Here is an 11,459-nt window from a genome sequence, read left to right on the forward strand (position 1 = left end):
TTGTATCTACTGTCTAGTAATTTGAATGTTGCATTCGAAAGGGGGTACAAAGAAAATACAAACTCTGAGACAATAGCGACAAAAGTCGCTTACTTAGTTTTAAAAAGCCTTTCAAAAATGTCAATGACCTCATTCATCAGCAGAATGCTAGCATGTTAGTGTTGTGTACTGTAGTTGAGGAACGGGGCTAGCGTGCAGTAGCTGAAAAGTTGTGGGTTCAATTCCCGGCTTCCACCGTTGTGCCCTTGAGCAAGGCACTTAACCCCAAGTTGCTGTGGGGACAATGTAATCCCTTGTAATACAGTTGACATATGTAAGTCAATTTGGATAAAAGTGTCTGCTAAATGTAATGTAATGTTATGGGCACATTTGGTGTAGCTTAGGCAAGTCATTAAATTCAATAAAGGAAAACAATTGAAAAGTCTAATTTTGTTTTATTAAACTGTATTAAACTGATTACATAGCATTAGCTAATATCACACACATGGTTATTATCCATTAATCTGTCCTATCTGACCTCCACCCTCATCACACCTACTGGCCTTATGAGAGTCCAGTCAGAGACACCATCAGCTCCATCAATGCTGCTCTGCTGTTATTAATGACTCACTGGTAAGATCCTCAGAGGACAGAGACTACAGGGAGTATTAAAGTATGGAAACACTCTCTCAGTGAAAGTGTGTGTGAAAGTGTGTAGGTGTGTGTTATTATCAGGGTCAGAGAATGACAGTTTTCCTCTGTCCCAGTCCAGCTGCACTCTGATCCTCTGGAGTTTCTGCTTCACTGTGAGGCGAGTGTCACCATGAGGAGGAGCACCTGCTCCATATTCACCATCTCTATACACCACACGCCACCGCCCACGCCTGGAGTATATGCTTCCCTTCCTCGTGAGAGACTCTGCCATCACACCCACAGACCACTCTGTGTTCTCCCCAACCTCCATATCCCAGCAGTGAGTCCCAGAGTTAAAGCCCTCAGAGCCAAGGACACTGGTATATGTATTAAACCTCTGTGGGTTATTTTTAACATATCTCACACTGGTCAGATCCTCAGACAGGATGAGATCTGGGTGTGCAGTGTTGGGATCCAGAGTCACAGGAGCTGCAGATAAAAGAACACACACATGAACATGCACAGGACACTCAGAATCTCACACTGAAATGAAATCTAAACCAGATATAAAATACTAATAGAATAGAGTAAGAGTAGATTAAATGTTTTAATAATTGTGGTATGGGGTGGGGTGGGGGGGGGTAATGTTGGAACAGAACTGTGTGTATTACAGTTTTTTCTGAATGCTTAAACACAACCGTGATTCTTATAGCACAATTTCTAAAACTATTAATACTTATAGCAAAACTACTCACTGAGTTCGTAAAACTAAAAGCACAAACACTGCTTTGCACTCCGTTTGCAATTTTGTAACACACACTTTGCACAACTGTAGGCACAATTCACTGCACAGCACTTTTTTTTGCGGAACTGTAAACACAACTCATGCTTTACACTTAATTTCCAAATGATCAACACACTCCTAGCAAATCTATACACATGTATGGCTATTATTTTCACTATTTTGCCAACTCTCTGGCACACTTTCTCATGTGAAAACAATCAGCCTAAGCACTATAAATAAGCCACAGGTCATGTACAATGGGTACAATAGAGGGAGCAGGAAGAGTGAGAAGAGTAAGAATTAGAGGAGGCTGAAGAATAGGACGTGGAGGTGAAGAAGTAGGGTGAAAGGTTTTCCTATTTGTGTGTAGAGTTTTACAAAAAAAGCCATAGTTACAAAAAATGTGCTTAAGCAAACAGAAAAAAATGTATACTGACCAATCATTTTCTTCCAGACTTTGACCTTCAGGTTGTCCAGGTGCTTTGCCACATTGATCAGAGCTCCTGCATCCCTCTCTGGATCCTGCAGTGTGCACTGGGCTCTAGAATAACATTCAGGAGTCAGTAGCCAAGTTTACATGGACAGTTTTTTTGTCATTCTGATTAAACTATTCATATTGAAAAATCCGTGCCATCTGTTTACATGGGCTATGTTCTATTCCGATCAGGTGCTCTCAAGCGCTTTAGATTCTTTAATCGGAATAGCCGTTGTTGAGCTGCTTTTCGTTGAGAAGATACAGCAGGCAATCCAAATGACCGTATACATGGCGTCTAAACAGATCAGGTATTTTTATTCCGATTGAGCCGTTATTCCGTTTTTAATCGGATTAAAAGTGTCCAAGTAAACGTGGCTAGTGCTGCTGTGGGTTTGGGTTCAGAACCACTGAGAAGAGAGAGACAGGAGCAGATCACTCACCTTTCCACTGTGCTCTTGTAGTTCTGTAGAGTAACACATAAACATACAATATTACAATATTATACACAATATGCAGTACTCATAATCATTTTAAATACAATCCATATCAATGCAATAAAACACAGTATGACTAATCTCGCTCTCATTTCACAATTTGCATGTTTGAGTGTTGATGAGATTCCTCAAGGTTTTCCCTCAAATATTTATCTCGCTAACATTACGTCATCAATCACAGCACCTCACTAAAATAAAGGTAACAAAGTCATCAGACTAAACAAGCTTGACATGATGACAATCACTTTACATGTAAATGCAATTTAGTGTAACGGCTTCTACACACAGTTGCGTGCGTTGCAGTGCTGGAGACGCATCCCATTCACTTTACATGGTCTCACGTCATCCGTTGCCGAACTGAATTGTGGGTCCGTTGCGTCGCGTTTCTACCGCCACTCGCGTTGAGAAGTTCAGCTGTTGCTGCACCGACAGACGGCACCGGCCAATTAAGCCAATCGACGGATGTCACCAACCAATCAAATTACGGTTTTACTTCAAGTCATTTGCATAGCTACCGTCGGGAACACCCACTGGAATGCATTGACGGAACGCAGCTGTGTGTGGGAGCCGTTACGGATTCCGATTTACGAAGTAAAACCGTAATGTGATTGGTTGATACCGTCCGTAGATTGGCTTGATTGGCCAGTGCCGTCTGTCGGTGCAGCAACAGCTGAACTCCTCAACGCGAGCAGTGGGAGAAACGCGACGCGACGGACCCACAATTCAGTTCGGCAACGGATCACGTGAGCCCATTTAAAGTGAATGGGATGCGTCTCCAGCAACGCGATGCACGCAGCTGTGTGTGGGAGCCGTAACGCCCCTGATCCACTAGCATGCGATGCGAACACTGCGACGCAGTATCCCTATTCATTTCTTTGAGAAGCGAATTCCGCACCCGCATAGGACTCTGGGTATGCGGTGCGGCGACGAGTGCTAATGGCTGCGTGGCGTCAAAAGTTCAGCAATCCCCAACTTTATGCAAATGAATCCATCCATCGCGAGGCGAGTATCCAATAGTAGAGCAAAACGCAGGGGAGGTCCATCATCACGTAGCCTAAACAAAACCTAATTTTCCGGTAGTGTGGTTACCGCCTACGTACAGAAACGTGTCAGGTGAGAAAAAATAATCATAGCAGTGTCTACATTTCCGCGTTTGTATGATGTGTGGCTAGAATCCTACATGGATAACTTCATGATTGAAATGTCCGCCCAAATTGCAAACTAATTTATAGATGTGACTTTCCCTCGGTAATTTCAAAATAGTGAAGGGAAACATTTTGTTTGGTTGTTTACTAGGCTACCTGCTCTTGCCCTGCCATTACCACACATCTACAAAAGGGGACGCCCATCAAAGCGTCTTCATGGAGGGTAGCGTCGCGATTTGGGGAATTCACATGGCGTGCTAGTGGATCAGGGGCGAGAGTCCTATGCGGGTGCGGAATTCGCTTCTCATAGACATGAATAGGGATACTGCGTCGCGGTGTTCGCATCGCATGCTAGTGGATCAGGGGCGTAACTCAGTTTTCTGTTCTGATGTGTATACAGCAAGTGTAACCATGCAGTCCCTCAAATGAAGCATCATTATTATCTCTCTCTATTCTGATTGGCTGTGGCTGTGGCTGGGCCGCTTTTCTCCGCCCTCTACTACTTAAGACAGGCTGTCAATCAGAACGGGACTTACCCATAGAAGTGAATGAGCCAGAGGAGAGAGTTATTTGCATATTTTCATAAATAAACATTTTCTTTAGTTCATTACCAAAAGAAAAAAAATACTCTTTCAAATTGAGTGTATGTCTGTGCTGTCCAAGAAACAACTCCTTCTGTATATATTCAGATTCTTACCAACAGGTATGTGATATCATCAGCTCCCATCTTCTCCTCTATGGCTCTGATTGTGTCTGAAAGAGATGAGATCTCTCTGCTCATCTTCTCAATCTTCTCCTTCATCATCTGACTCTTCTGCTCCTCTTCCTCCCTCAGTGCAGCTATCCTGGCTGCCTCTTCATCTTGTAGAAACTGGTGAAGCTTCTCAAACTCCTCATTGATCTGCTTCTCTGTGTGCTGGGTCTGAGTCTGCTGGATCATAGATGTTGTTAATGGAAGAATCTACGCAGATATTTACATGAGACCATGCAAATCTAACCTACGTCTCTCTGTGTAGGCCCTGGAACTGGCCGAGTATATCTGCAATATTCATTATCTGTGAATTTTAGTAAAACAATGTTCCAATAATATCTGACATCAATTTTCACCTTAATTATTTCTGCTGTTTTCCCATAGGTGAGTTTAGCTCCTTCAAGGTCCTGCAGATTCTTCTGAAACATTTTCAGTCGAATGTTCAGTTCCTCCTGGAATATAGACAAACATGACAAATATATTTTATCTACTATCTGTTAGCTGCTAGGAACTTGAAATTCAATGTCAGAACAGCACAATGTGTGTGTTCATTTAGCACACAAGGTGCCACTGTTGTATATTCATAGATACATACAAATAATTGATACCTACAGTATGTATAATATGTATCTATGACACTAGCACTTTGTAAACTACATGTATGCATGTATTAATTTGGCAGGCGTGTTTATCCAAAGTGACTTGCAGCAATAGAATAGCATTTAAGTTACAGAGATACAGCTACAGCAATAGAATAACATTTAAGCTACAGAGCAGAGGAGACTATAGCTATGAATTACCACAGGATAATAGTAGAAGAAACTAAATGTCCATACAATGAGCTACTATGTTTTTCATGGTCCTACAGTATAAGCTACCCCATTTTTAGCACTTGAAAATGACCTCCTCTGGTTTAATCCTTAAAGGAACCATATGTAAGATTGTGGCCAAAACAGAAATAATTTACAGGGCTTGGTTTTGGGATGGTGCAGCAATAACCTTATCTGATTTGGTGGGGGAATAACCTCAGTGACAAACTGAATGGAAAACAGCACCACCTACTGGTGTGTGTTGAACATTACAGTTACTTTCAGGGACAAGGATTAGATATTCAGATTTTTTAGTTAGAGTTATTTAGCATGACATCATTGTTATGCATTGTGAATATCACCCACCTTAAGGTCAGCTGCTGCCTCATCTACAGGTTGGAACTTGTGGTTGGTGTGTTTCTTTGAAGCCTGACACACCAGACACACAGGCTGTTTATCCTCCAGACAGAAGAGCTTGAGTTTCTCACTGTGTAGACTGCAGAGCACCTCAGACCCTGCTGAAGCTCTCTGACTTCTCTCCTGTAAGAAGGTCTCACACAGGTTCTTTAAAACCAGATTCTGGGGCGGAAACTCCCTTGATGACCTCCTCCTGCAGACTGGACATTCTCTGGACCCTTTGCACTTCCAGAACTGCTGCAGGCAGGCGTCACACATACTGTGGCTACATGACAGGAGTACGGGATCCTTGAAGATGTCACAGCACACAGGACAGGAAAAATCCTCTTCTAATTTAGAAGCCATTTACTCTCAAAGAAATGTCTTTCAGTTGAAACAACTTGTAAGTTTGCTCTAACTTTTACAGGAAAAACTCAGAATGTTATAATACAGAATATTATTACATCACATATTACATAAATATAGCCCTTCCTATTGGTGTTCCTGTTGTATAGCCACCTATGGTTATCTGGGTTTAATAAAGTAAAATGACGATCTATCACCCAGTTCAACTTCCTCTTTCAGCTCTTCCTGTCTGGGGGAGGACCTATGGTGTATTGGCTCTGATTGGTGGGTAACGTAGCTGTTTACACGGTTGCACATGATGAGAGCACATGAGAGATTAGAGTCTGGGTCTGCTTTCAAAAAGAATAGGGCACCTTAAAGGGCTCAACATCATGTCTGTCTTGCTCTGTCAATTAATGTGCTCATTTAAATAACATTTAAAAGTGAATGTTTAGTCTGTTTTCAGATTTCTTTGCAATGCATTGTTAAGTGTTGCTACCATATAACCGTAGGCCTGTGTATAGAAATATCAAATTAACTGTGTGCTCCCTGTTTAAAACCAGTCCCCTTTGACCTTTGTAATACCTACTATAACTGATGTCCTGAACAACTGGTCAAGTGGTCTCGATTGAATTGAATATGGCCAGTGGTGGCTGTCAGAAAGAATTTCAGACAAAAGAGGTTTATATTTTAATTTGATTGTTTTAATTCTTATTTCATTTATGGGGCGGTGGTAGTGTAGGCCTAGTGGTTAAGGAGCTGGGCTAGCGTGCAGTCGCCTGAAAGTTGTCGTTTCAATTCCTGGCTTCCACCGTTGTGCCCTTGAGCAAGGCACTTAACCCCAAGTTGCTCCGGGGACAATGTGATCCCTTGTAATATAGCTAACATATGTAAGTCACTTTGGTCAAGAAGTGTCTGCTAAATGTAATGTAATGTAATGTAATGTCAGATTTTCCCATGCTGTAAGTTTGACATTTTACAATTGAGAAATAGTCAACTCCCTACCACCAGGTGGCGAGAAAGCATTCCTCGCCATTATGCAATGGCAAAGAAGAAGACCGGTAGATTGTATACGGAAGTCAACATTTATTCACTTCTGAATAGGCTGTTAAATCAGCTAGAAATGAACGGGAGACTGTAAATCAATAGCTATACAATGACGCTTACTGTTCCGAAACTATGTGGAAACACCAATCAGTTGCTACGTGCAAGTTAACCGTGAGTTAGATGTGCGGAAGTCGACTGTCTTCTGTTCATGTTGAGCTAATGTTAACTTGTTAAGCTAACTTGTGCTACATTGCATTGCTGAGTGGTAATCATTCTGTTGATTGGTCTTAAATGATGGGAAATATGTTATTTTTTAACTCAATTTAATAACTGTGTTAATCTGAACTTTGGAGGAAAAATCTAGCCTATATGTTGATGTTTTACGCTACCTGTCAAAATCTTGAATGCCACCAGCAACTAATGGTAACTGTGTGACTTAATTTGTTTTACCAGTAAGGTTATACAGTGCTTTCTTAATTTTTTTCAAGACTTGTATATCTCTGTCTTACTTACAGGGAATCTAAAAGTGTCTGGAAGGTTGGCAGAATGGGACAGCGGAGAACGGCGAGCTCTCGATCGCACAATCGTACTGCGCGCACGCATCCTCACAAGGCTGACTCCGAATCCGCACTCACTCCCACGGCCGGTGGCCGCACGGGGCCGGTGAAACACAGCATCTGCATGGTCTCGGACTTTTTCTACCCGAACATGGGCGGCGTGGAGAGTCACATCTACCAGCTCTCGCAGTGCTTGCTGGAGAAGGGACACAAGGTCGTGATTGCAACGCACGCCTACGGCGACCGGCGAGGGATCCGCTACCTGACCAACGGACTGAAAGTGTACTACTTACCTCTACAGGTCCGTCTTTCTCACTGTAACACTTTCAGTGTGTGTGTGCACACCATTTATTTACTGAGGAGATCACTGTTGCCTCAGTAACATGGTCTGTGTGTGTCTCTCTCATTCTTTGTTCTGATCTTGCTCTGTGTGCAGGTGATGTATAACCAGTCCACAGCAACCACCGTTTTCCACAGTTTGCCTCTTCTCAGGTGAGTCAGTATAAGTATAAGTATATATACTCTTTTGATCCTGTGAGGGAAATGTGGTCTCTGCATTTATCCCAATCCGTGAATTAATGAAACACACTCAACACACAGTGAACACACACAGTGAGATGAAGCACACACTAATCCCGACACAGTGAGCTGCCTGCTACAGCGGCGCTCGGGGAGCAGTGAGGGGTTAGGTGCCTTGCTCAAGGGCACTTCAGCCGTTCTGGTCGGGGTTCGAACCGGCAACCCTCCGGTTACTATATATACTATATATATTTACAATATAGTGCAAATGGTGTGGAAGATGGTCAATAGTGCAAGGAGAGCAGAGCAGCAAATGTATTCATTTTGCAAAGTAACACTGTGTGTGTATGTCCTATCTAACATTTTGTGTGTGTGTGTGTGTGTGTATCCCTCCCTCAGGTGTGTGTTTGTGCGGGAGCGCGTGACTGTCGTGCACGCTCACAGCTCGTTCTCCGCGCTGGCGCACGACGCGCTCTTCCACGCCAAGACGATGGGCCTGAACACGGTGTTCACGGACCACTCGCTGTTCGGCTTCGCCGACGTCAGCTCGGTGCTGACCAACAAGCTGCTGACGGTGACGCTGTGCGACACCAGCCACGTGGTGTGCGTGTCCTACACCAGCAAGGAGAACACGGTCCTGCGCGCCGCCCTGCCGCCCGAGCGCGTCTCCGTCATCCCCAACGCCGTCGACCCCGAGCAGTTCACCCCCGAGCCTGGCCGCCGCGACGACAGCCGCGTCACCGTGGTGGTGGTCAGCCGGCTGGTCTACAGGAAGGGTGAGAGCTGTGTGTGTGTGTGTGTGTGTGTGTGTGTGTGTGTGTGTGTGTGTGTGTGGTGTGTGGTGTGGTGTGGTGTGGTGTGTGTGTATGTGTGTATGTCTGGTCTACAGGAAGGGTGAGAGCTGTGGTCTACAGGAAGGGTGAGAGCTGTGTGTGTGTGGTGTGGTGTGGTGTGGTGTGTGTATCTATGTGTGTATGTCTGGTCTACAGGAAGGGTGAGAGCTGTGTGTGTGTGGTGTGGTGTGGTGTGGTGTGTGTATCTATGTGTGTATGTCTGGTCTACAGGAAGGGTAAGAGCTGTGTGTGTGTGTGTGGTGTGTGGTGTGGTGTGGTGTGGTGTGTGTATCTATGTGTGTATGTCTGGTCTACAGAAAGGGTAAGAGCTGTGTGCACACTGGTGTGTGTGTGTGTGTGTGTAAGAGTTTGCTGGGCTGTTTTTATTATGCATAGGTGAGTTTTGGTTTGACTGTTTCTTTGAAACTGTGTGTGTGGGTGCTTATGTGTGAATTATCGGGTGTGTGCTTTTAAAATTAATTTGAAGATGTTAAATTGATTTATTAGAGTCAGATTAGAGTCAGATTTATTATAGTGCCAATAACAAAAAGTACTCAGTTAGAACTGTATAATTCAAATGGGATACAAAAATAATGTCCAGAGCCTTCAGGATTGTTTTAGTTGTACAAAGATCACAGGAATATAACTTAATGGCTAAAGGCTGTGACATGCTCCCGCGTCTGTGTCCCGCACGCGCGCCGTGACAAGAATGATGTCATCAATGCACACGTGTGTGTGTGTGTGTGGGGGGTTGTGTTTTTTGTGTGCAATTGTGTCCCACAATTGGGACCCTGCGTCTTTGACAAGTGCAAAAGTGCAACAATTGGGACCGCGTCTTTGACACGCGCAAAAGTGCACTTGCTGGACTCAAAACTAGATCTCTGCCAGGTCTCTCACTACCTTCTCTGTGCTCCCCCGTCATCCTCATGGGACTCTCTCTGGTCGTTCCAAGATCCAGATTGATGCACAAAGGATCAGGACTCCCTGGCAGAGGAGATATTGTATCTCAATGGGACCAGCCTAATAGGATAAACAGGGAACATGTTTAAAAAGGCCACAAAGCAGCCCTTGCATTGAGGTCTCCAAGACTGTTAAATGACCTGCCAGGGGAGGGCAACTCTGTCTAGTCCAGGCAGTCCACTCCATAGCCCTCTAGGTGGTGCTATTGAGTAAAAGTGCACAGAGTGAATCTAGGTAGATGTTGTCTAGTTAGTTCCGCTTAGTTCTCTCAGGCAGCTCATTTCAGAGTGTGACAGCCAGTAGCATAACAACTATAGTTTGTGCAAAGCAACTAGTTACATGCTAATCTTTGAGTATGATAGCCAGTAGCATAACACTACTGTATAGTTTGTGCAGGGCAGCTAGTGACATGCTAATGTTTGAGTATGATATCCATCAGCATAACAAGGCAGCTAGTGACATGCTAATCGTTGAGTATGATAGCCAGTAGCATAACAAAAGCAGCTAGTGACATGCTAATCTTTGAGTATGATAGCCAGTAGCATGCTAATTTTTGAGTATGATAGTGAGCTAGTGGTAATAATAAAGAGTACAGTAACTAGCCAGCAACATGATAACCGCGAAGACATGACTCTGTGTTGATAAAGGTCGCTAGTCTCTCTGGCAGAAGGGATGTGCATCCAGAGGGTACCTAATATCTGACACACACACACACGCACGCACGCACGCGCGTAGGCAAGGGCACACACTCATTTACACACACTTTCTCTCAGTTGTGTCTCTCTGGTTACTGGTCCATTAGAGATATAATAACATAAGTGTGTGTTGCCATGACTCCTGTCTCTCAGCTGAGGAGAGCAGAGTAGCGCCAGGTCAGGATTGCACCGGTCACCGAGTCCTGTGTGTGTGTGTGTGTGTGTGTGAGTGTGTGTGAGTGAGTGTGTCTGTGTGTCTCTATGTGTCTCTGTATGTGTGAGTGTGAGGGAGAGACAGAGTGAGGTATGTTAGTATCTGCATGTTGGGTGCTTTGCTTATTTGACATGGATGAATGTGTGTTCAGGTGGACGAAGGCTTTGTTATCATTGGTGGTGGGGATTGTTTATTTTACTGTCTTGCTACATTGTTTCAGGGATCGATTTACTAGGCGGGATCATTCCAGTGCTCTGTGCAAAGCACCCTGATCTGTGCTTTCTGATTGGTGGAGAGGGACCCAAGAGAATAGTCCTGGAGGAAGTGAGGGAGAAGTACCAACTTCATGACCGGTAATACACCTGTTTTTACAACTCTGTTTGTGTGTTTGTTTGCATCTTATTTACTCTATTAGAATATCTTTGTTTTTATTACGTTGTTTATATGTGTATGTTGATCTGTGTGTGTGTGCGTGTGTGTAGGGTGCGTCTGCTGGGAGCTCTGGACCACAAGGACGTGAGAGATGTTCTGGTGCAAGGCCACATCTTCCTCAACACCTCCCTGACCGAGGCTTTCTGCATGGCCATTGTGGAGGGAGCCAGCTGTGGTCTACAGGTGTGTGTGTGTGTGTGAGAGAGAGGGGGGGGGGGGGGCGGCTGGATGACACTGTTTTTTAGTGTGCATTCCTGCTTTTGTATTGGTGTGGGTGTGTTGGTGTCTGTGAGTGTATTAGTGAGCAGTGTTTCCCCTAGACATTTTTCCAGCAGTGGTGCTGTTAGTCGTAGGAAGCTTATAATGATAATTTCTAACTATCTCCAGATGT

General features: G+C 44.2%; 2 protein-coding genes across 2 annotated transcripts in view; one reads left to right on the forward strand and one right to left on the reverse strand.

Moving 5' to 3' along the window:
• Positions 1-414: 414 nt before the first annotated feature.
• On the reverse strand, positions 415-6,037 carry LOC125291709 (E3 ubiquitin-protein ligase TRIM39-like). Its single transcript, XM_048238548.1, has 6 exons — positions 5,437-6,037; positions 4,618-4,713; positions 4,208-4,438; positions 2,312-2,334; positions 1,834-1,937; positions 415-1,101 (listed from the first exon to the last, which is right to left on the reverse strand). Exons 1-6 carry the CDS (start codon positions 5,830-5,832, stop codon positions 599-601), a joined length of 1,353 nt encoding a protein of 450 aa, XP_048094505.1. The 5' UTR covers positions 5,833-6,037; the 3' UTR covers positions 415-598.
• Positions 6,038-6,866: 829 nt separating this feature from the next.
• The window catches only part of piga (phosphatidylinositol glycan anchor biosynthesis, class A), a 7,234-nt gene continuing 2,641 nt past the window's right edge, over positions 6,867-11,459 (forward strand). Inside the window, exons 1-6 of the mRNA XM_048238539.1 lie at positions 6,867-7,029; positions 7,374-7,716; positions 7,852-7,907; positions 8,334-8,710; positions 10,857-10,989; positions 11,119-11,251. Coding sequence (XP_048094496.1) covers positions 7,405-7,716; positions 7,852-7,907; positions 8,334-8,710; positions 10,857-10,989; positions 11,119-11,251 — 1,011 coding nt within the window. The 5' untranslated portion in view covers positions 6,867-7,029; positions 7,374-7,404. The remainder of the gene's footprint in view (positions 7,030-7,373; positions 7,717-7,851; positions 7,908-8,333; positions 8,711-10,856; positions 10,990-11,118; positions 11,252-11,459) is intronic.

Source organism: Alosa alosa, chromosome 3 (genome assembly GCF_017589495.1).
Source record: "Alosa alosa isolate M-15738 ecotype Scorff River chromosome 3, AALO_Geno_1.1, whole genome shotgun sequence".
Taxonomy (NCBI): Eukaryota; Metazoa; Chordata; class Actinopteri; order Clupeiformes; family Clupeidae; genus Alosa; species Alosa alosa.